The 24,208-nt window shown below is 43.1% G+C and overlaps 1 protein-coding gene across 1 annotated transcript in view; it reads right to left on the bottom strand.

Moving 5' to 3' along the window:
• The window catches only part of LOC115152687 (PDZ domain-containing protein 7-like), a 53,681-nt gene that overhangs the window by 3,058 nt on the left and 26,415 nt on the right, over positions 1–24,208 (bottom strand). Inside the window, exons 8-14 of the mRNA XM_029697424.1 lie at positions 16,062–16,295; positions 15,255–15,427; positions 12,274–12,365; positions 11,898–11,989; positions 9,069–9,137; positions 6,583–7,284; positions 2,103–2,203 (exon numbers count right to left, since the gene is read on the bottom strand). Coding sequence (XP_029553284.1) covers positions 2,103–2,203; positions 6,583–7,284; positions 9,069–9,137; positions 11,898–11,989; positions 12,274–12,365; positions 15,255–15,427; positions 16,062–16,295 — 1,463 coding nt within the window. The remainder of the gene's footprint in view (positions 1–2,102; positions 2,204–6,582; positions 7,285–9,068; positions 9,138–11,897; positions 11,990–12,273; positions 12,366–15,254; positions 15,428–16,061; positions 16,296–24,208) is intronic.

Here is a 24,208-nt window from a genome sequence, read left to right as displayed (position 1 = left end):
ACGATCATGCAGAGTTCTTAGAACCTCTTCAGTGGGGTAGCATCGCAACGAAACCCTTAATGTCGCTGAATGTCCACAGGACGTCCCCTTTTTGCTGGGCAGCGATCTTACTGAGCAGACTGGTGTTCTAATGGGGGATCTCAGCTAATAGCACAGATGAAAAGGATAGATAGAGAGAGAGAGCAGTAACCAGCACATGGCACGGATATACACTGTACACACATTCATTTACACACCTTGTGTCAACCATGCATACTCACACACTTCATGTCTAGATGGGATACAGCTTTTGTCAAACTGACATCAAAAGTTGATTTATTTTGCATTTTAGCTAACCCTAACCCTTTTCCTAAGGGTAATATAATTATCCTAACCTGCTATGTTAATGCTCCTAATGTAACAGGGTTGGTTATGTTTCCACTTGCCTCTAAAGAAATGTGTATTTAATGTTCAAGCATTCTTATTGGTTGGTTCAACTCTGATGACAATAAGGTGTGTTGTGATTGGCCCCGCTTGCAGATAGGGGGAGATCGCGAATGTCAGGTCTTCCCAGTATGAAAATGTGATGCAAGGGGTAGGTCACGTTCTGAATACTGTTTTATGTACGTTACTGATTTATACATGTGTGGGTATATGGTACCTGTTAGGGATTGAGGGGCTTTCTGGGATGTGCTTTGGCATATGATTGCTGTAGATAAGTGTTAGCTAGCATACACCGATGTAATGGTCACATAAGCCCACTGCTAACACAGTTGTCTTCATGCTACAGATTTTACCATCGACAGCCATCAATATCGTTAAGCCCTGTACAACTAACGTGCTGTTTCCCATTTAACAACAGAAATAAATGATGCTCAACTGGGACCACTGGCTGATGTGATTTATTAGGAGAAAACACAATGCAAGGAGAGTACGATATACATCTGTTACACTAACCTGCTGCGTAAGTTCTCCTAACCTGCTACGAAAAGTCAATTTTGACAAAAGCTCTATCCCTGCTAGACAAAACCGTCAAGCAGGGGCAATAGCAAGCGTGACACACACACACACACACACACATACAGACCTGGTGGCTAGCTTAAAGATAGGCGGTTATCAGACAGGAACAAGGGGACAGGATGTGTGTGAACAGTCAGTCTGGTGTAGTAATCCTTCTTCCCCCTGCTCTCAGTGTGTGGCAGATACACACAAGTTAGGGACAGGCTATCAGGCTATGCCTAGGAATTAAGGGGCTAGAGCAAACCAACCACGTCTAGCTCCGTCTATATCGGTCTCTCTCTCTCTCTCTCTCTCTCAAACAATTCTCTCCCTCCTTGTCCTTCCCTTCCTCTCCTTCACGAAGGTCTCTGTCACGTTTTTGAGTGCATGCATGTCAGTGTGTGTGTGTGTGTGTGTGTGTGTGTGTGTGTGTGTGTGTGTGTGTGTGTGTGTGTGTGTGTGTGTGTGTGTGTGTGTGTGTGTGAGAGAGAGAGAGAGAGAGAGGGGGACTCGGAGGGGAAGTTCATGGAAACTGAAAGGCTTAGCCGACACCAGATCCCCAGAGTGTTTGACACTCGAGTCATGGCCCTATCGAACCTGGGAAGTGCTGTCACCTGATATGCTCACGGCAGCAACACACCCACAAACACACCTGATTTTGAAGCTTTGACCTAGTATCTAGAGATCACTAGGGGCTGTCTCAGACATTACCCCCTTCACCACACTGTAACCTCTAACCTCCGACCTCATCCCCCTGCTTCATTCAACATCTCTTCCCTTCTATTAATACACTCTGGCTGAGTCATATTACCCATACATTACCTGGCCCAGCCCATGTACCTCATCAGTCATACTGGAGATAAACACACACACACACACACACACACACACACACACACACACACACACACACACACACACACACACACACACACACACACACACACACACACACACACACACACACACACACACACACACACACACACACAAGACCAAACTAGGGTGCCCTTTACAAATGTCACAGACCAAAACTGCTAAACACTCACCCTGTTTTATCAGGCTCAGCTCTGATTAAAACATGAGCTGCCCTAATATTGCAGTGAGCTCCTAAAGAAGCTTACCTTCAGAACATCACTGGTAGAGGCAGCTCCTCCTGGAAAGATCTTCTCTATCTTGATCACAGGCTGCACCTTGGACTCCATCCCGCCTGAGATACTGATACCTGTAGAGCAGAGATAGAGAGTTTATATACAAAGGGCCGGTGTAGGTGCAGGCTTTTGCTCCAGCCAATCAACTAGTAATCCTAGTCTTCAGTCAAGACTTAGTTGATGTATTTATAGGGGTATTTACAGGGCCTGCAGAAAGTATTCACAACCCTTGAGTTTTTCACATTTTGTTGTGTTACAGCTTGAATTTAAAATGGCGATTTGGTTTCACTGGCCTACACATAACACCCGATAATGTCAAAGTAGATTTATGTTTTTAGACATTTTTATAAATTCATTTAAAAAAATGTAAGCAGACATTGAATATCCATTTGAGCATGGTGAAGTAATTAATTACACTTTGGAGGGTGTACCAATACACCCAGTCACTACAACGACGTCCTTCCTAAGTCAGTTGCTGGAGAGGAAGGAACCCGCTCAGAGATTTCACCATGTGAAATAAACTCAACAAAAAAATAAACGTCCTCTCACTGTCCAATGCGTTTATTTTCAGCAAACCTAACATGTGTAAATATTTAACAAGATTCAACAACTGAGACATAAACTGAACAAGTTCCACAGACATGTATCTAACAGAAATTGAATAATGTGTCCCTGAACAAAGGGGGGTCAAAATCAAAAGTAAGTCAGTATCTGGTGTGGCCACCAGCTGCATTAAGTACTGCAGTACATCTCCTCCTCATGGACTGCACCAGATTTGCCAGTTCTTGCTGTGAGATGTTACCCAACTCTTCCACCAAGGCACCTGCAAGTTCCCGGACATTTCTGTGGGGAATGGTCCTAGCCCTCACCCCCCGATCCAACAGGCCCTAGACGTGCTCAATGGGATTGAGATCTGGGCTCTTCGCTGGCCATGGCAGAACACTGACATTCCTGTCTTGCAGGAAATCACGCACAGAACGAGCAATATGGCTGGTGGCATTGTCATGCTGGAGGGTCATGTCAGGATGAGCCTGCAGGAAGGGTACCACCTTCCCTGTAACGCACAGCGTTGAGATTGCCTGCAATGACAACAAGATCAGTCCGATGATGCTGTGACACACCGCCCCAAACCATGACAGACCCTCCACCTCCAAATCAATCTCGCTCCAGAGCACAGGTGTAACGCTCATTCCTTCGACAATAAACGCGAATCCGACCTTCACCCCTGGTGAGACAAAACCGCAACTCGTCAGTGAAGAGCACCTTTTCCCAGTCCTGTCTGGTCCAGCAACGGTGGGTTTGTGCCCATAGGCGACGTTGTTGCCGGTGATGTCTGGTGAGGACCTGCCTTACAACAGGCCTACAAACCCTCAGTCCAGCCTCTCTCAGCCTATTGCGGACAGTCTGAGCACTGATGGAGGGATTGTGCGTTCCTGATGTAACTCAGGCAGTTGTTGTTGCCATCCTGTACCTGTCCCGCAGGTGTGATGTTCAGATGTACCGATCCTGTGCAGGTGTTGTTACACGTGGTCTGCCACTGCAAGGATGATCAGCTGTCCGTCCTGTCTCCCTGTAGCGCTGTCTCACAGTACGGACATTGCAATTTATTTCCCTGGCCACATCTGCAGTCCTCATGCCTCCTTGCAGCATGCCTAAGGCACGTTCACGCAGATGAGCAGGGACCCTGGGCATCTTTCTTTTGGTGTTTTTCAGAGTCAGTAAAAAGGCCTCTTTAGTGTCCTAAGTTTTCATAACTGTGACCTTAATTGCCTCCTGTCTGTAAGCTGTTAGTGTCTTAACGACCGTTCCACATGTGCATGTTCATTAATTGTTTATGGTTCATTGAACTAGCATGGGAAACAGTGTTTAAACCCTTTACAATGAAGATCTGTGAAGGTATTTGAATTCTTACGAATTATCTTTGAAAGACAGGGTCCTGAAAAAGGGACGTTTCTTTTCTTGCTGAGTTTATAAGGAAATCTGAGCGATATAAGAAATAATTTATCCCTTTATTTTTGTCACTAAACTATCTCCATATATACTTCCATTCATTTTTTTAACTGGTACCGGGGACCTTCAGTCCTAGAGCAAAACGGAGAGTCTCAGGTTTCCACAGAGGGGTCATATTAGGTGTGTAACCCAAACCATTAGGAAAGCTGTAGACTGAAGTTGCCAGAAGAGGCTGTACCGACTTCAGAGAGAGACAAATACACCATTCAGCAGGACAATAATCTAAAAGACAATATCAAATATACACTGGAGTTGCGTACCAAGACAACATTGAATGTTCATGAGTGGCCTAGTTACAGTTTTGAATTAAATCAGCTTGAAAATCAATAGAAAGACTTGAAAATGGCTAACATTCCAACTTGACAGAGCTTGAAGAATTTGGAAAATAATAATATGCCAATATTGTACAATACAGGTGTGCAAAGTTCTTAGAGACCAAGAAATACTCACAGCTGTAATCTCTGCCAAAGGTGATTATAACATCTATTGACTCAGGGGTGTGAATACTTACAGTGCATTCGGAAAGTATTCAGACCCCTTGACTTTTTTCACATTTTGTTACATTATAGCCTTATTCTAAAATGTATTAAATAGTTTCTTATCAATCTACACACAATACCCAATAATGACAAAGCAAAAACCGATTGACATTTTTGCAAATGTATATAAAAAAAAAGAAATATAACATTTACATAAGAATTCAGACCCTTTACTCAGTACTTTGTTGAAGCACCTTTGGCAGCGATTACAGCCTCAAATCTTCTTGGGTATGGCGCTACAAGCTTGGCACACCTGTATTTGGGGAGTTTCTGCAATTCTTCTCTGCAGATCCTCTCAAGCTCTGTCAGGTTGGATGGGGAGCGTTGCTACGCCGCTATTTTCAGCTCACTCCAGAGAGGTTCTATTAGGTTCAAGTCCAGGCTCTGGCTGGGCCACTCAGAAACATTCAGAGACTTGTCCTGATGCCACTCCTGCGTTGTCTTGGCTGTGTGCTTAGGGTCATTATCCTGTTGGAAGGTGAACCTTTGCCCCAGTCAGAGGTCCTGAGCGCTCTGGAGCAGGTTTTCATCAAGGATCTCTGTATTTTGCTCCGTTCATCTTTCCCTCAATCCTGACTATTCTCCCAGTCCCTGCCACTGAAAAATATCCCCACAGCATGATGCTGCCACCCCCATGCTTCACTGTAGGGATGGTGCCGGGTTTCCTCCAGACGTGCTGCTTGGCATTCAGGCCAAAGAGTTCAATCATGGTTTCATCAGACCAGCGAATCTTGTTTTTCATGGTCTGAGAGTCTTTAGGTGCCTTTTGGCAAACTCCAAGTGGGGTGTCATGTGCCTTTTACTGAGGAGTGGCTTCCGTCTGGCCACTACCATAAAGGCCTGATTGGTGGAGTGCTGCAGAGATGGTTGTCCTTCTGGAAGTTTCTCCCATCCCCACAGAGGAACTCTAGAGCTCTGTCAGAGTGACCATCGGGTTCTTGGTCACCTCCCTGACCAAGGCCCTTCTCCCCCGATTGCTCAGTTTGGCTGGGCGGCTAGCTCTAGGAAGACTCTTGGTTGTTCCAAACTTCTTCCATTTAATAATGATGGAGTCCATTGTGTTCTTGGGGACCTTCAATGCTGCAGAAATGTGTTGGCACCCTTCCCCAGATCTGTGCCTCGTCACAATCCTGTCTCGGAGCTCTATGGACAATTCAGTCGACATCATGGCTTGGTTTTTGCTCTAACATGCACTGTCAACTGTGGGACCTTATATAGAAAGGTGTGTGCCTTTCCAAATCATGTCCAATCAATTGAATTTACCGCAGGTGGACTCCAATCAAGTTGTAGAAACATCTCAAGGATGATCAACGGAAACAGGATGCACCTGATCTCAATGTCGAGTCTCATAGCAAAGGGTCTGAATACTTATGTTAATAAAGTATTTCTGTTTTTTATTTGTAATAAATGTCTTAAAACCTGTTTTTGCTTCGTCATTACGGGGTATTGTGTGTAGCTCAGACTGTAACACCAAAATGTGGTATAAGTCAAGGGGTATGAATACTTTCTGAAGGCAGTGAATGTACATGTACAGTATGTGGGAGTATATACTTGAGCATTTACGTAAATCTTAGAAAATGTACACCTTCCCTTCCAATATTCTAGGATTTGAACACTATATGATGATCTATGAGAACGTATGAACTGCTTTTGTTTTGTAAAGTGCCATATTTATTGAATTTATTGCATTTGTTGACTGTAGAGCTGGGGGGGATATCCAATAAAATGATATGTAAAAAAAAAAAAAAGACAGTTGAATCAGATGTGTTACACTTTGTAAACAGCTTTACAAGGGGTTTATTTTATAGAGGGCCATTGTTATGTATTAACACTGATCTCTACTGGTGAGGTAGAGTACTAGCAGGCTGCAGATTAGTTGGCGACTCTCGAATAGGCCTACTCACCCAGAGACTGTTTCGTTTTGGAGATGGTCACCGTGGTGATCTCATACTCCTGAATGGCTACAGGTGTTGCGTTTCCATGGTGACCATTCTGCGACCGTCCTGGCGAAAGTCTGTTCACTTGCTTCACCTTCCCTCTCTGCCCTTGTCCCCTCCTCTCCCTCCCTGTCGAGGGGCTTCGGTCCTGTGGGGGGGCCTCAAGCACCTGAGCCAGGGTGGGTTGAATGTTCCTGGGGGGTAAGTGTACTCTCACCTCCATGTACTCCTCGGCCATCCCTCCCTTCCTCTCAGGGCCGCCCTCCCATTGGTCCCTCCTAACCCTTCCATTATGTTCGTTCCTCACCGGCGACCGCCCCCGCTCCGGAGTGGTATCTTCCGACAGCAATGAGGTCTCATCATAGTGCCGGGGCTGGGACAAACCATTGTCTCGCCTATGGGGAGAGTGGTTGGTTTGGAGTTGGCGTCTGGTAGTGTGTGGGGATTCTGTGAGGAGCCAATTGGGGGGTGAGGGGCTCGGAGAGCGTGAGCGGGGGGTGTGGTGGGTGTAGCTGTCCACGGGGACATCCAAGAGGGGGGTGAAAGCGCGGGAAGGGGGCAGGAGACCATCCTGGAGGCCAGACACACGTAGTCTCTCTAGGTCTTCCATCAGCTGACGGTCTCTCCCCAAGTCCTGGGCTGGCTGAAGCTGGAAACCACCATGGTAGTCTGGAGAGGAGATATACATGTTATCACACACATATTAACACACACACAGACACTCACTCATTCCCTTCAACCCCAGAAGACCCACTGTATTGTACTATAGTTCTAAACCTTCCTAGCACTGGTCAACCGTCTGTTTGACAGTGACACTGTGTGGGAGTTTACAAAATGGAGTCCATTCACCAAAGGGCCCAATCTGCATATCTCTATCGGAGGTCATCACCCTGACCTGTCAGAACTCACTGGCTGTGTTTGACATGTCCGTTTTCTTCCGCCCTGGTGGAGTCAGCTGACCTTTCAACCCCTTAACCCCTCACCTCTGTGTGCTAGATGGCTGCGGTCATTTACTTCTGTGGCGGCGGTAGAAAATGCCCTCGCTCTGCGTTTTTTATTCTTGAATGGAGAGAGTTTGAGAAGCTTTTAAGGTATGCACACACACATGCACTGTGTCTGACTTTTGAATTGGTCTAGTTTGAGAAAGGCTTCAAAGGCTCCATGCAGTCAGCCCACGCATGTCTATGACTTAGCACTGCTCCTCTCTGGCTTTTGTGTTTCTCACAGAGACGTAATACAAGCCTTCCTACTGAAGTCATCTGACACAGGCCTGTGTGTGTGTGTGTGTGTGTGTGTGTGTGTGTGTGTGTGTGTGTGTGTGTGTGTGTGTGTGTGTGTGTGTGTGTGTGCAGGGCCGGGGCTGGGCCTAAGTGACATAAGCGGTTGCTTATGGGCCCCCGGCTCAGTCGGGGTCTCAAGAGCTCAGTCGGGGTCTTACTGTTAAAAAGTTATAGTAGTAGAATACGCAATGTGCAATTTCAAAATGTTGTTGTGCATCAGCCATTTTTCTTTTGTTGTGTCAGTCACTGGCAGTCACTCAATTAGCCCATGCATGTCAGCTAACATTTTTAGTCAGTTAGTTTAGCTAGCTATCTAAACTTGTAGTAATCATGGCTGAGTTATCAACCAGGCACGAAGAGCACATGCCCAGGGGCCTTGACCTCCAGGGGTCCCCCATTGATTTTGTTAGTCACTCTCACGCAAATATCATATTAACATGGCATAGGTTATGGCAAAATGTGTAGAATTGCAAGAAATTTGTTAGAATATATCTAAATCTTCTCTCCGGCCCTTGCCAAAATGTGTAGAATTGCAGGAAATGATCTGTCATGTTGCGAATTTGTCCCACAGACCCATGGCAAAATGTGTAAAATTGCAACAAACTTGCTTTGAAACTGCATCATTTTCTCTGCACCTCATTGCAAAATGTGTTGAATTACTGGAAATTAACTCTAAAACATACTTTTTTCTCCCTTTCTGCCGTCAAGACGAGGGCCACTAAAAGGTTTTGACCTCGAGGTGGGGGGCCCCCCAACAACATTTTGTTTAGGGACCACCAAAACGCTAGGGCCGGCCCTGTGTGTTGGCTGCATGTGTATGAAATGGATATTGGATATTGAGCAGGTGTTTCAGTCAGACAGGATATGAGATGTACTGGAAAAAGAGGGAGGCGAGAGGAGATATGAAAAGAGGAGAAGAAGAAGAGACACAGGAAGAGATGAGGAGGAGGAGGATAAGTTCTCTGGTTATATAATATCCTATTGGGATCAGGCAGAGGACAGCGGTTAGAGAAAGAGAGTGGGCAAAGAGAGAGAGAGAGAGAGAGAGAGAGAGAGGGCGGGATGGGGGAATGAGGGGGCAGTATACACACACACACACACACACACACACACACACACACACACACACACACACACACACACACACACACACACACACACACACACACAGACCTGGTATGGGGATGATGAGGTGTCGTCGAGGGGTTCCACTGCGAGGAGAGCGCAGGGCAGGAGACCTCACTGAGGACGAAAACACAACAAAGATATGAACATACAATACTAGAATACAAAACATTATCCCCCCCAAAAAAACAACTCTCCCTCCACTCCCCCCAACCCCTTCCCACCACCAAGCCACTGTCCCCCAATGCGCCAATGAAATGAACAAAAGAGAACAATTAAGGAAAACAACAATGCAAACAAACAAAAGACATCAAGGACAACAAAAATCAAAACAGCCAGGCCCACTGTATGCGTTTGAGTGCATGTGTGGCACTATTTACATGTGTGTATGTGTCCGAGTGTGTGCACATGTGTGCATTTGAATGCATGTGTACACGCGTACAAGCACCTGCTTGTACCTCAGCCTGAGGCAAACAGGCATTGGATGTAACAGTCATTCAAAACGTATTTTTTGGGGGGGGTTATTTTGACTTTTACCTTTGCCCCTCATTTTATCCCCCACCCAGCAACTCCACTCCCACTTGTCTCCAGTTCCACATCTCAACCCTCAGCTTCCCTCTGCCCATCCCACATATCTCCGCTGGCCACCCTCTTCTGATTTCTACGCGCTATATATCTTTTAACATACAATTTGAATGTATCTAATCGAATAGAATCCACAGGTTATTAAGAGTATTAGTATATTAGCCATTGACTGACCAGGTCTCTCCAGATCTCCCAACAATGCTATTTCTAGGGTCAATTTTAGAATAATGTTATGCTTTTTTAGCCATTCCTGAACCTGAGACCAGAAACAGGCTACCTGAGGGCAATACCAGAACAAATGGTCAATTGATTCTGTATCCTCGCAACAAAATCTGCAGAGCTGCGATGGTTGCATGCCCCAAATATTTAAAATTTTGTTGGTGGCAAGAATTCTGCACAATATTCTTGTGTTATTTTATATATCAATTTAAACACCCTGGAATCGATACATCAAAAATCTCTTCCCAGCTATTTTGCAATCTGTATGGCACAGCTGTCAACATCCTGGTCCTGAAATGAAACAGGTATACAGTTGAAGTTGGAAGTTTCCATACACCTTTGCCAAATACATTTAAACTCAGTTTTCCACAATTCCTGACATTCAATCCGAGTAATAATTCCCTGTCTTAGGTCAGTTAGGATCACCACTTTATTTTAAGAATGTGAAATGTAAGAATAATAGTAGAGAGAGTGAGTTATTTCAGCTTTATTACTTTCATCACATTCGTAGTGGTTCAGAAGTTTACATACTGTACACTCAATTAGTATTTGGTAGCATTGCCTTTAAATTGTTTAACTTGGGTCAAACGTTTCGGGTAGCCTTCCACAAGCTTCCCATAATAAGTTGGGTGAATGTTGGCCCATTCCTCCTGACAGAGCTGGTGTAACTGAGTCAGGTTTGTAGGCCTCCTTGCTCACACACGCTTTTTCCGTTTTTTTTTCTTTTTTCTATGGGATTGAGGTCAGGGCTTTGTGATAGCCACTCCGATACCTTGACTTTGTTGTCCTTAAGCCATTTTGCCACAGCTTTGTAAGTATGCTTGGGGTCATTGTCCATTTGGAAGACCCATTTGCGACCAAGCTTTCACTTCTTGACTGATGTCTTGAGATGTTGCTTCATTATATCCACATAATTTTCCTCGTCATGATGCCATCTATTTTGTGAAGTGCACCAGTCCCTCCTGCAGCAAGGCACCCCCACAACATGATGCTGCCACCCCTGTGCTTCACGGTTGGGATGGTGTTCTTCGGCTTGCAAGCCTCCCCCATTTTCCTCCAAACATAATGATGGTCATTATGGTCTAACAGCTCTATTTTTGTTTCACCAGACCAGAGGACATTTCTCCATAAAGTATGATATTTGTCCCCATGTGCAGTTGCAAACCGTAGTCTGTCTTTTTTATGGCAGTTTTGGAGCGGTGACTTCTTCCTTGCTGAGCGGCCTTTCAGGTTATGTCGATATAGGACTCGTTTTCAGCATCCAGCATCTTCACAAGGTCCTTTGCTGTTGTTCTGGGATGATTCGCACTTTTCGCACCAAAGTACGTTCATCTCTAGGAGACAGAACGCGTCTCCTTCCTGAGCGGTACGACAGCTGCGTGGTCCCATGGTGTTTATACTTGCGTACTATTGTTTGTACAGATGAACGTGGTACCTTCAGGTGTTTGGAAATTGCTCCAAAGGATGAACCAGACTCGTGGAGGTCAACAATGTTTTTTCTGAGGTCTTGGCTGATTTATTTTGATTTTCCCATGATGTCAAGCAAAGAGGCACTGAGTTTGAAGGTAGGCTTAGAAATACCTCCACACGTACACCTCCAATTGACTCAAATGATGTCAATTAGCCTATCAGAAGCTCCTAAAGCCATGACATCATTTTCTGCAATTTTCCAAGCTGTTTAAAGGCACAGCCAACTTAGTGTATGTAAACTTCTGACCCACTGGAATTGTGATAAAGTGAATTATAAGTGAAATAATTTGTCTGTAAACAATTGTTGGAAAAATTATTTGTGTCATGCACAAAGTAGATGTCCTAACACACTTACCAAAACTATAGTTTGTTAACAAGAAATTTGTGGAGTGGTTGAAAAACAAGTTTTAATGACTCCAACCTAAATGTTTTCAACTGTACTTTCCTATTTATGCTATTTTTGTTCCTCTGACAGTTTTGATCCTTTATATTGGGCAGACAGACCAGTTCCCTACCTCCTCCCGCTGCCACCTGCCTCTTCTATAAGGAGTTAGCACTAGGGCAGAAACAGACTGGCGCCCCGACTCTTTTTGATGTACTTACATGAGCGGCTCTTCAGTACGTCGTAGGCCTCCAGTTCGAAGGGCATGACAATACTGTCAAAACGACCCAGCTCTGTAGGAGGGATCAGCATCCTGGAAAGAGACAGAGAGAGGCTTGGTGAGAGGAACTACACATGCAGATACACACACACACCTGATTTGTCGTATCAGTAGTAGTGACACACCATGGAGTACATTAACCACACTAGCATATAACACACACACACACACACACACACACACACACACACACACACACACACACACACACACACACACACACACACACACACACACACACACACACACACACATACACATGTAAACACACGCAAACACACGCATGGACGGACACGCACGTGCACACACACACACACCTGATCTCTCGTATCAGTAGTAGTTTCTCAGGTCGGTCCAGTATGGCCAGTAGAGGGTGTACTAGATCCTCCAACACACACTCCAACATAAACTGATACAGAGAGAGAGAGAGAGAAAGAGAGAGGGTTCATCTTAGTAGTCTATAATAAATAACGTTGTTTTCCTTTCCTACATCTGAAAAAACTAGACAGGTGAGAGAAGATTCACAGTATTCATCTTAAAAAATGTACCCCTAGGTCAAGCCCCTATTCCCTTCCCTCTACCCCCTATGCACTTGTGTGGATTTGAGACAAGGTACAGATGATGCCACCCTGATAGCTTATGCAGAGTTTTGAAGGAAAAGCTGAGGAGTTGATCATATTGGTGTGAGGAGTAGAGCGAGTGAGTGTGATGGATAGAGGGAGAGAGAGAGGAGCTCCATCAGAAGCATTGTTTATTTAAAAACATCCATACAATACCAGGCACATATCGCTAACCCTTTTGTCTAATAGCAAAAAATATCACTAGACTGGGAGAGCGAGATCAGATGATGGCCGATATTTGACTCTTGTCATACAGATGTCGGATCTTAATTTAATCACTATTTTGTTGCAGATAGGAAATTCAACATGTAGTGTATTTGAGTTTCAGACTTGATTTGCCCTAACGAAAAATTTACGTATCAGCCCCTACAAAAATGTCTATTAATTATAATCCACATAATAATTCACATTTCCTGTTGCTGCAGGATAATTTTTTTGCTGTCGTAAACTGGCTCAAATTAAGATCCTACATCTGTAAATAAAATCATCCCAGCTAACAATTGTAGGGAGAGAAAGTTTTTTTATGTTACCCATAATGTTCCCCTTATGGGTGAGTGTCCAGTTTTCCATTAGTTGGGGGAATATTCTATGTATGTTAGTAAAAACCTCCTGAGAAACTATTTAGCATGTTTTGGTGTTAAAGTTAGAAGAACATTCACTTAATGTCAAACAAAACGCACACCAAACATTCACCAACTGTTCTCAAAATATAACATGTTAGACATGTTTCATGGGAACATTGCAAGAACACTCATGTGTCTAGTTTTCTGAGGGCTAGGAGAATATTCCATCAATGGCACACCAAACATAGACAGAACATGGTTGCTATGCTTTCAGAATATAAAATAATAATATTCAATTACTGTATGAATAAACATACACAAGTGTGTCAAATATGTAAGTTAAAAGCTGTCTGTGTCCCCCTTGCATTGTCAAAAGACAGCGAGCTGTGACTGGATCAACGGTTCACCAATCAGGGCCTTGATGGGCTTGGGAACAGTAACAAGGGGTGATGTGTAATGAAACTAGGGTGTGTTGGGGGGACGTTTCTTTGCGACCATCAGGTGACGTCCCAAGGACAAACTGGAAGCTGGACAAAAACCTCCAGGGGACCATGACACAACGGCCCATGAACGTTCAGGGGACCTTCGAGAGATCATGACACAACATCCCAAGAAAGTCCTGAAAAAACATACCCGGGACAAACCGGGAACAAAACAAAACATCCTCGGGGGGCCATGACACAACGTACCAAGAACGTCCTGAAAACATCCTCAGGGACGACCCCAGGACCAACAGGGAACTACTGTAGACAAAACCTCTAGGGGACCATGACTCAATGTCCTGACGACTTCAAGGGACCATTTCGTGACATCCCGAGGACATCCTAATGATTCATTATTGTTTGCTGGGTTAACTGGTAACTGATTGGAGTTCCATGAATAAATGAATATGCACAACGTAATCATGTGAAAGTGTGTCAAATATGTAAGTTGAAAACAATTTATTCTGAAAGCATTGTACTAACCTTGCCAACAGACAAAGAGCTGTGAATGGATCAGTGGTTCAACAACTAGGGACTTGTTGGGCTTGACAACAGTAACTAGGAGTGATGTGTAATTAAGCTTTTCTTTGGAACCATCAGGCGACATCCTGACGACTGATACACAGGAATGTTCTTGCAACGTTCCCATAAAACGTGTCTAGAACAGTAATATCTTATATTCTGTGAGCATGGCAATAATGTTCTGTGTTTGGTGTGGCATTGATGGAATATTCTCCTAACTCTCAGAAAACTGGACACAGGAAAGTTCTTGCAACGTTCCCATGAAGTGTCCAGAACATTTGGAGAACATGGAAACCATGTTCTGTGAATGGTTGGTGGGACATCGATAGAATATTCTTCTAACCCACATAAAATCATGACACAGGAATGTTCTCGCAAAGTTCCAATGAAATGTTTCTAGAACATTAATATCTTGTATTCTGAGAACATGGTAACCACGTTCTGGGTAAGTTATGTGTGGCATTAAGGGAATGGTCTCTTAAAATAGTCCTTGCACATCACTGAAACATTCCTATGAAGACGTTAGGTAATGACCTAATTAGACTCTTAAGGGAACATTCTCTGAAGGTGTAGGAACATTTGTTGTTAGCTGGGATTGTCCAACATTGTCCTTCCACCAAAAGCCTGGAAGAGGTGAGAGAGTAGCTCCAGCCCCGCATCACACACACACACACACACACACACACACACACACACACACACACACACACACACACACACACACACACACAAGTGCCTGATTGAAATAATGTTATTTTCTTGCTTTGTTATTTTTGTTTCTGTGGTGGGTATGTCTGATTCCTTCATTTCTACAAACATCAAAGTGGTAGGGTCTAGAAAGAGGAGCAAGGAATTGTTTCTGGATTGGCCCTTGCACTGTTTCAGACAGCCATTCCGGTTCAGTAGCTCTGCAGTGTCTCACTCAATACGCTGTTTTGTTTCAGGAACTCACTTACCTGCATTGTCTTATGACAGTCATTACAGCTCAGCATTTTCCCTCTCCGAGTGTCTCAGAATTTACTCTTAAAATGTCTCCATTAGCCATTACAGCTCAGAACAGCCCCCATTTACAGTGTTTCACTCAGTCTGACATTTTGGCTCAGTGACTCACCCGCTTACAGTGTCTCATGACTGCAGTGACCTCATCCTGACTGAGCAGTTTCCTGGCCATGTTCTCCACTTGTCCCAGGGTCTCAGAGTGAAGCAGGGGGCTGCTGTCCTTCACCCCAGCACGGGTCTCCCTTGGAGAGGTCAGCAGCTGGAACGGACGACCCCTCTCTTTATCTAGGGAGTCAGGGGGACAGATATCCGGGGATATATAGAACAACATGATCACACAATGAACGTTCACATTGGTCAAATAACACAGCGACAGAAAATGTGCTTGTTCTCTGAACCACAATATTACAGAGCTACTGAGTGAGTAGTAGTAGTAGTAAAATGCTAGAGGGTGATTAGGGGACATATGTTTAGCGACGCTAGCGAGTGGTTAGAGGTAAGGGTGAGGTATAATAGCCAGTGGGGTTAGGTTTAAGAGGGTTTCTGTTCATTCTGGTATCAAACCTTGGGTTGCACAGTGGGGTTAGTGTTAGGGTTGTGGTTGAGAGTTAGGGTTGAGGCTATGGTTAGGATTAAACCGGGATGTGGGCATGAAGCTAGGGTTAGGGTTACGGGTCGATATATGATTAGGGTTGAACCAGGATGTGGGCATGAAGCTAGGGTTAGAGTTAGGGTCGTGGCTATGGTCAGGGTTGAACAGGGATATGGGCGTGAAGGTCTCCAGTCTGAGATGGAAGGACTGGTGCTTTTGTATGTCTGATTGCTAACATGCATGCATTCATGTGTTTGTGTGGTTGTCCAAGTGAATGTAGGATGTGTCTTTTTATAAAGTTGTGCCAGTGTATCTTGGTCCTCTCACCTTTGTCAGTATGGTGGGAGGGTGATTTAAATCGCCCCCTGTGGGAGTCCCCTGTCCCTGTCTCTCTACTGTCCCGTGATGTGTCTCTCTCTCTCCTGTTCCTGGACATGTCTCTCCGTGCATCTCTCTTGAAAAGGAGGCTGACGAAGGTCTTGGAGCGCTGCAGGGTCTTGCTGCCCTCTCTCTCTCCTGCACTCTTTTCCTTTCCCTGCTTCTTCTTCTTCTGCTTGTCCTCTGAGGGAGCAGCATGGATAGAGATCAAGGTCAAGTGACATCATAATATACTGTATTCATTTCTTTGACACTGTTGAGTTTGAATACTAGATCTGACGTGACTAGCACTCCCTCTACTCTTCGCTTCTTCTGCTGCTGCTGTTGCTTGTCCTTTGGTGGTTAGGGGGAACGGTCAAATCAAGTAAGGCCCTGCAATCCCCAGGAAAGGGAAAACTGACAGACAGCCTGGTCACCCATGATGCAAGTCAGTATTCGACATCCATCCATGACTGAGGATGTCGGGAGATGATGTGGAAACCAGCCACTAGGGGCAACAGTGAGCGCTGTTACCTTCAAGTAGGTTTTATTTTTTTAGGTGTTGTGGATGGGAATGGCAAATGGGTGTAATCATCTGCCTTTGATTCCAAAGGTTGAAAGTTAAAATCCAGCAATACAATATATTTTGGGGATTTTTGTTTTAAGCCTATCCCAAACCTTAACTCTTACCTTAACTATTTGGAGTTAATGCTTGAACTTAACTTTAAACACTTTGCAACAACTTCAACATGGATGAACATCTAATTCTGACGTGAGACTGTGAGAGCTAGTTGGACATAGGGCTTCTATCATAGTTACATAGATGCCCTATCAGAATTACATAAGAGCCCTATCATGGGTACATAGATGCCCTATCATGGTTACATAGTTGCCCTATCATAGTGTGATGGAACATTTTATGTTTTTGCTTTTCTAATAACCAATTTCTGTGTTCATGCAAGTGACTGAACGACTCCTCACTATCAGTATCTGTAATTTGGCAGTACGCCCAGACCCTTGTTTTGAGAATGAAAGATCTCAGTTTCAAGGTCTCAGCTTAGAGAAGAAGAAGCCTTGTGAGGTCTTGGTCTGTCACATGCATGACCCAGTATTGGTCGGTCACATGAATGAAGCAAACTTTAATGATGAATTAATTATGATGAATAAGCTAAATCCTGCAAATATAACTTGTCTGTATATCAGAGAACTAACGGGACTACCCAGGTGGAGCTCCTGATTGACATGTGTACTTGGTGCATTGAGTTGGTTGGAACCTCTCCAGCATGATGATAATAAAAGATGATTCATTCAAGATTGACTTTGAGTGTCCCTGGTGGTAGTTTCCACGACAATTTGGCGTCAATGATCAGGATGATTGATTCTGCATGCGGAGCTTTCCAGTGGGGGTCTGCAAGGAAAACCAATGGCACATTTTATGAAGCTTGAGGAAAATTCCCATCTGACTAAAAGCTGTGAGCTGCCCAGGAGGAGACATAACATCCGCGAACAATTGAGGGACACGGCAACTGATTTCAGTAAGTAAATTTAAATGAATTTGTATAAAAATTGAAAAGAATTATAAAAGAATCAATAAAACGAAACATAAAAATGGAGTAGGGTACCACTAGTCTTAAGTCAAGTAATAGCATGAAGTGAATGTGGATGTGAGTTGTGTGAGTGTAGTGAATGTTTATGTGAAAGTTGTGTGAGAGTGGAAAGTATTAAGCTGATTGAAATTGGGATAATAACAGGATTGACATTTGGCTATTAAGCTGATTGAAATTTGGACAATAAAATATTGAAATTTGGATGTTAAGGAATATTAGTTAAGTGATTGAAATTCGGATAGTAAGCTGATTGAAACGTGCATAATAAGTACTGAGTGAATGTAGGAAAGTGCGTCTGTTATTCTGTATGTATGCGGCAAGACTATAGAATCTATAGGGACCATAGCATTTATGACTACATAAACTTCTAAGATTATAGACACTGAGAGACTATAGAGATGTGAGACTGTCGATACTATAAAGAGCATAGATACAGTAGAGACTATGGCGACTGTAGAGACTATGGAAGAACTGTGGCAGTGATACATATGACAGACTTAGAGAGAAGACTACAGCGAGGGCAAGTAACGGTACCATGGAAAGCCCCGCTGACAGCTGTCTGTAGGCATGTATAAGTGAAGTGTCTACAGTACGTGTTCTGCAGTGACTAACAATAGCACAAGGTGCTATTCTATATGTATAGAATATACATATGATGCATAGGAAGTAACGACAAGAGAATAATTGAAGAGGTACATGGAGTAATAAGGGAGATTACTGAGTGTGTTTGGGAATAGTACTAAGTGAATGTGGATGTGAAAGTTGTGTGAGTGTGAAAGGACGTGTTAAGCTGATTCAAATTCGGATAACAAGAGGAGGGAAATTAGGATAATAAAAGGATTGGAATTTGGATAATAAGAGGAGTGAAATTAGGATAATAAGACTATTAAGTACTGAGTGAATGGGAGCTGTCAGGGGACTAGCTTGGGTGTGAAAGAGGTAATATGGGAGATTACTGTGCGTGTCTGAATGAATACCCCAACCAGTTCTGTTAGCTGAGTTTTCCAATCTATTATGTTATATACGGTTATTATAAATGTATAGGAAGTAATGGCAAACTAGTCTTAGGAGAAGGCGAGAGTGAGGGCAGGAGGCCCCACTGACAATTGTCTGTAGGCATTTATAAGAGAAGTGTCTATGTGGTCGAGAAACCACAAGGAACCGTTGAAGATACATATGGTGAACGCCACCGCCCATCGATCTACAGGTAGTGAGCACTGACACGAGAAGCCATTGAAAAGTTTGAGAGGGCAATAGCTGAGATGGATAAGGGCTGGAAACAATGAAGTTCATTGATGCCCACGGACACTGACATTTCCTCGAGAACATGATATGTGTACCTCTCGGGCTGCTGCGCTGTGATCGTTGTAGGTGGTGTGGACGTGAATAACTAAATATGTATAATGTTAAATAGGGATTCTGTATGGAGATACGAAAGAAGAGAGTATTATTTCTAAATATACTGTTAAATAGAACACTAGTGAATATTTAAACCCCTGTATGACTGGAACCCTAGTGTAGAGGAGGAATTTGTGATGTAACACAAATGTATAATGGGTTACTAGAGATAAAGTAACATAATACTGATTAGAATGGGTTATTAGAGATGATGAAGTAACAATATAAATAATAATAATCAACTTGCACACCCACACGTAGATGTACGTAAGTGGTGTAAAGTAAAAAGTATTCTGAGAAATGTTCAGGGTGGTCCCATTGCGGATCATGTGATAAAGATAAGGTTAACCTGTCTGGGCTAGGGGGCAGTATTTTCACGGCCGGATGAAAAACGTACCCAATTTAAACAGGTTACTACTCTGGCCCAGAAACTAGAATATGAATATAATTAGTAGATTTAGATAGAAAACATTCTGAAGTTTCTAAAACTGTTTGAATGATGTCTGTGAGTATAACAGAACTCATATGGCAGGCAAAAACCTGAGAAAAATTCAAGCAGGAAGTGGAAAGTCTGAGAATTGTAGATCTTCTTTTGATTCTCTATCGAAGCTACAGTGTCTGTGGGGTGACGTTGCACTTCCTAAGGCTTCCATTGGCTGTCTAAAGCCTTCAGAAAGTGGTTTGAACATTTTACTGTCACTGGGCAGAGTATATGAGATCAGTTACTGAGTGGTCTGCCTGGCAACAAAGGGATTGGATATACGCGAGCACGCCGTTCCTTCTTTTTCTTCTTTAATGAATATGCTATTGTCTGGTTGGAATATTATCGCAATTCTACGTTAAAAATACCATAAAGATTGATTTTAAACAGCGTTTGACATACTTCTAAGTACGGTAATTGTCACAGGATCCAACGAAAGTGGCGCCCCTCCTCGGTCGGGCGGCGTTCGGCGGTCGTCGTCGCCGGCCTATTAGCTGCCACCGATCGTTGTTTCTGTGTCTTTTGGTTTTGCCTGTCTGTTCCGCACCTGTTTTGTGTCTGTCATTAGTGGGGCCTTATTTAGTGTGTGTTTTCAGTTGGGGTGTTGTGCGGGATTGTTTATTGCCCACTCAGGACGGTGGGCCGTGATTGATACATTTTTACTGACAGGTTTCGTCAGAAGATTTACCGGGCTGCGCCCCTTGCTTTTGTGCCGTGGGAATATATTTATTTCGCTGTTTGTATTTTGGATGTGCTGGCTGACGTCTTATTTTTCTCTCCGGACCGTTTTGCCCTGTGTTTTGGGTTGGTCATTATTATTACGCGCCCTTCTGTTTTGGCGTGACCGTTTTGTGCCGGAGAAAATAAAGACGATATACTTTACCTCTGCTCTCTGCGCCTGACTCCAACCACCACTCCTAGAATCCTTGACAGTAATGGAACATTTTGACTTTTCGTCTCTCGTTCCGCGCTCGTGCGTTATGCCTTTGGATAAGTGATCTGTACGCACGAACAAAACGGAGGTATTTGTACATAAATATGGATTATTTCGAACAAAAACAACATTTCTTGTGGATGTAGCAGTCCTAGGAGTGCATTCTGACGAAGATCAGCAAAGGTAAGAGCATATTTCTAATACTAATTCTGAGTTTAGGTTGCCCCGAACTTGGCGGGTGTCTGAATAGCTCACCGTGATGGCTGAGCTATGTACTCAGAATATTGAAAAATGTGCTTTCCCCGTAAAGCTATTTTAAAATCTGACACAGCGGTTGCATCCAGGGGTAGTCTATCTATAATTCTTAAAATAATTGTTATATATTTTGTCAATGTTTATGATTAGTATTTTTGTAAATTGATGTGCACATTCACCGGGTGTTTTGGTGGGAATACATTTTCTGAATATCATGCGCCAATGTAAAATGCTGTTTTTGGATATAAATATGAACTTTATCGAACAAAACATACATGTATTGTGTAAAATAATGTCCTAGGAGCGTCATCTGATAAAGCTCATCAAAGGTTAGTGCTTCATTTAGCTGTGTTTTGGGTTTTATTGACACATGTCCTTGCTGTGTGATTATTTTTGTCTATGTACTCTCCTAACATAATCTAATGTTTTCCTTTCACTGTAAAGGCTTTTTGAAATCGGACAATGTGATTAGATTAATGAGAAGTTTATCTTTAAAATGGTGTAAAATAGTTAAATGTTTGAGAAAGTTGAATTATGACATTTTGTTGTTTTTTAATTTTCCGCCCTGATATTTCACTGGCTGTGTCCCGCAGGTGGGACACTAGCGTCCCACCTAGCCCATAGAAATTAAAGCATTGTATGGGACTTGACTTACCCGTAACCAATAAAACTATAAACTATGAGATTTTCACCACCCTGGTAATACATTTTGAAATAAACCCCATACCCTGTATTTTATAAATCACATGTTAATCTTGAAATAATGGACATTTAATAAGTTTGAAACAGAATGTGTGATCCGAGTGTATTAGATTGAGAAGGTCTTCCTATTGAGAAGGGAGTCCAAGTTGAGGCAAACAGATATGGAGACAAGTGAAAGTAACAAAGTGAATGGTAATTGGCTTTCAGATAGCTGTAACGCCCTGGCCATAGAGAGGGGTTTTTGTTCTTTATTTTGGTTAGGCCAGGGTGTTACATTGGGTGGGCGTTCTATGTTCCTTTTTCTATGTTTTTGTATTTCTTTGTTTTGGGCCGTGTGTGTGTGGCTCCCAATCAGGCACAGCTGAAGCTCGTTGTTGCTGATTGGGAGTCACACATAAGGAGCATGTTTTTCCTTTGGGTTCTGTGGGTAATTATTTCTGTTAGTGTTTGGCTGTCAGTTTTCTTGTTTGTATAGTGTTCTTTCTTTATTAAATATTCAATGATGAACACTAACTCCGCTGCACCTTGGTCTACTCTCTCTCACGACAGCCCTTACAATAGCACTCTAATAACGCAATGTCTTAGTAATTTGAAGAAGTACATTTTTTAATACAAGGTCACATGACGAACAGAAGGATTGAGCATTGGGACTGATATTAAATTAGAGGCCGCTGTCTGGTGTTTGGGTTAGAGATAAGCTTCCTGTGGAACAATAGAGTACCAGTACAAACTGAACTCAAACAGGCTGTAAGGGACACAGTGGAGACGTTTGTGACAGAGGTATGTATAATTAATTGAATAAGACACGTATTTTGACAATTTGCAATTATTATTACTCAGTTCTATAGTTTGGGTAGCATCAGTGATTTAAGTAAGAAGGCAATTTCATCAAAAACAATAATCAGTTTCCATTACATAGAACTGTGTCCAGAATAAGTAGATCCAAGTAACTGTTTTTAGTAACGAATATTGAGCTGATAAGCCTGCACCAACCTTTTGAAGGTCCTAGCAGGTTTCATATTTTGACTAGTTTATGTCCCAGGGACAGTTTGTACAGAACTGTATGTGAATGCAACAGGTCAAAATGACAATGAATACAAGAGAGGAGCTCTGGGACTGTTTACTTTAAAAGATGCCTATTCAGCTTGACGGGACACTGTATCATCTAATGTGTCTGAAATATAATTCTGTATGCGCAGAGAAAAAAAATGTTTCAACTGTGTGTTGTTTTTCTCTTTGACATTTGTCTTAGACATTTGTATTAAGAATATTAGTAGTAGTAATCATTTGTCATACAGTGAAAAATGTGTCATAAAGTAAATCATTTGTCTGGATTTCCTGAATCAGAAATGCCCTAAACTAAACTGTTGTTCTGGTCTGTCCTCTCTCGAGGTTATGGTGAAGGTGACCACAGATGGTATTTAGATGCATGGAAGGGATAAATCGTCCGAGAACAGTGTGAACCTCACCCCCTCTAACCGGCTGAAGTAATGGCGACAATGGCGTTCACTATAGTCCTTCACCACTTCTACCGTGAGACCTGAGTCTGTGCCAGCAGCCAGTACACTGCATCCACTCAAAGCTATCAACTGCCTTTTCTCTCATGCCACATGAGTCCACGTGGAGTGAGCATGGAGAGAGATCCCATCCAAACATCTCTCATGCTGCTGGTGTACAAGTAGGAAAATGAACAAGACATAATGGACTGTAAAGGACAGTGGCAGCTCAGGTGAGAAAAAAAATCGGGACATTATCAGGGGCCATCCACTTTTAACATGTGCCATTGGGCCGAACTGAAACGGCAGAAGAATGAGTGCCGGGAGGGAGGGGGGTGGACAACTGTGCCCTTAATTGATTTTGAGGTATCGGGATGATTGTGGAGGTCTGCACACTGCGAAATCTATGGTACTTTAGACTAAAAATGCATTGAGATACCGATCCATCATTAACATGACACTCGCGACAAAAGCTCCAGCGGAAATGTCATTGACAGAATCCATCAATGAAATTGTGTAATGAAGCATATGTGTACCTGTATGAAGCGAATGTCTTAAGCCATGGTTTAACAAGAAGAATTGTGCAACCCAGAATGAAGGGTTTGAAATGAGGAAGTGTCTGGTTTTATGTGTTGATTTCCCTTACTTCAATAAAAGTATAGAACCTTATGATAGAAGCTATAACCTAAGGTTTACCTATAAATTGTAATGATAATTATCACAGATTGAGTGATAAGAGCAGGGAATATGACGGAAGATGTTTTGTTTGTGCTTTTCTAATAACTAATTTCTGTGTTCATGCAAGTGACAAATCCTCACTATCAGTATCTGGAATTTGGCAGTATGCCCAGACCCTTGTTTTGAGAACGAAGCAGTTTCAAGGTCTCAGTTTAAAGAGAAGAATGACCCAGTATTGGTCAGTCACATGAAAGAAGCAAATATTGATGAATAGGGCTGTTGCGGTAACCGTACTACCGCCACACTGGTGGTCACGAGTCATGAAGGCAGTCAAATTCCATGTGACCATTTAGTCACGGTAATTAGGCTTCTCCAAGCTCTGATGCTGCTGCTGGTCACTTCTTAGGGCTAGGGGGCAGTATCCTGAATTTCCGCCTGACTGATGTGCCCAAAGTAAACTGCCTGTTACTCAGGCCCAGAGGCCAGGATATGCATATAATTGGTAGCATTGGATAGAAAACACACTGACGTTTCTAAAACTGTTAAAATAATGTCTGAGACTATAA

The sequence above is a fragment of the Salmo trutta genome, chromosome 18 (assembly GCF_901001165.1).
Source record: "Salmo trutta chromosome 18, fSalTru1.1, whole genome shotgun sequence".
In the NCBI taxonomy this organism is placed as follows: Eukaryota; Metazoa; Chordata; class Actinopteri; order Salmoniformes; family Salmonidae; genus Salmo; species Salmo trutta.
Note: the sequence above shows the minus strand (reverse complement) of the source record. Positions and strands in the feature narration are given on the sequence as shown.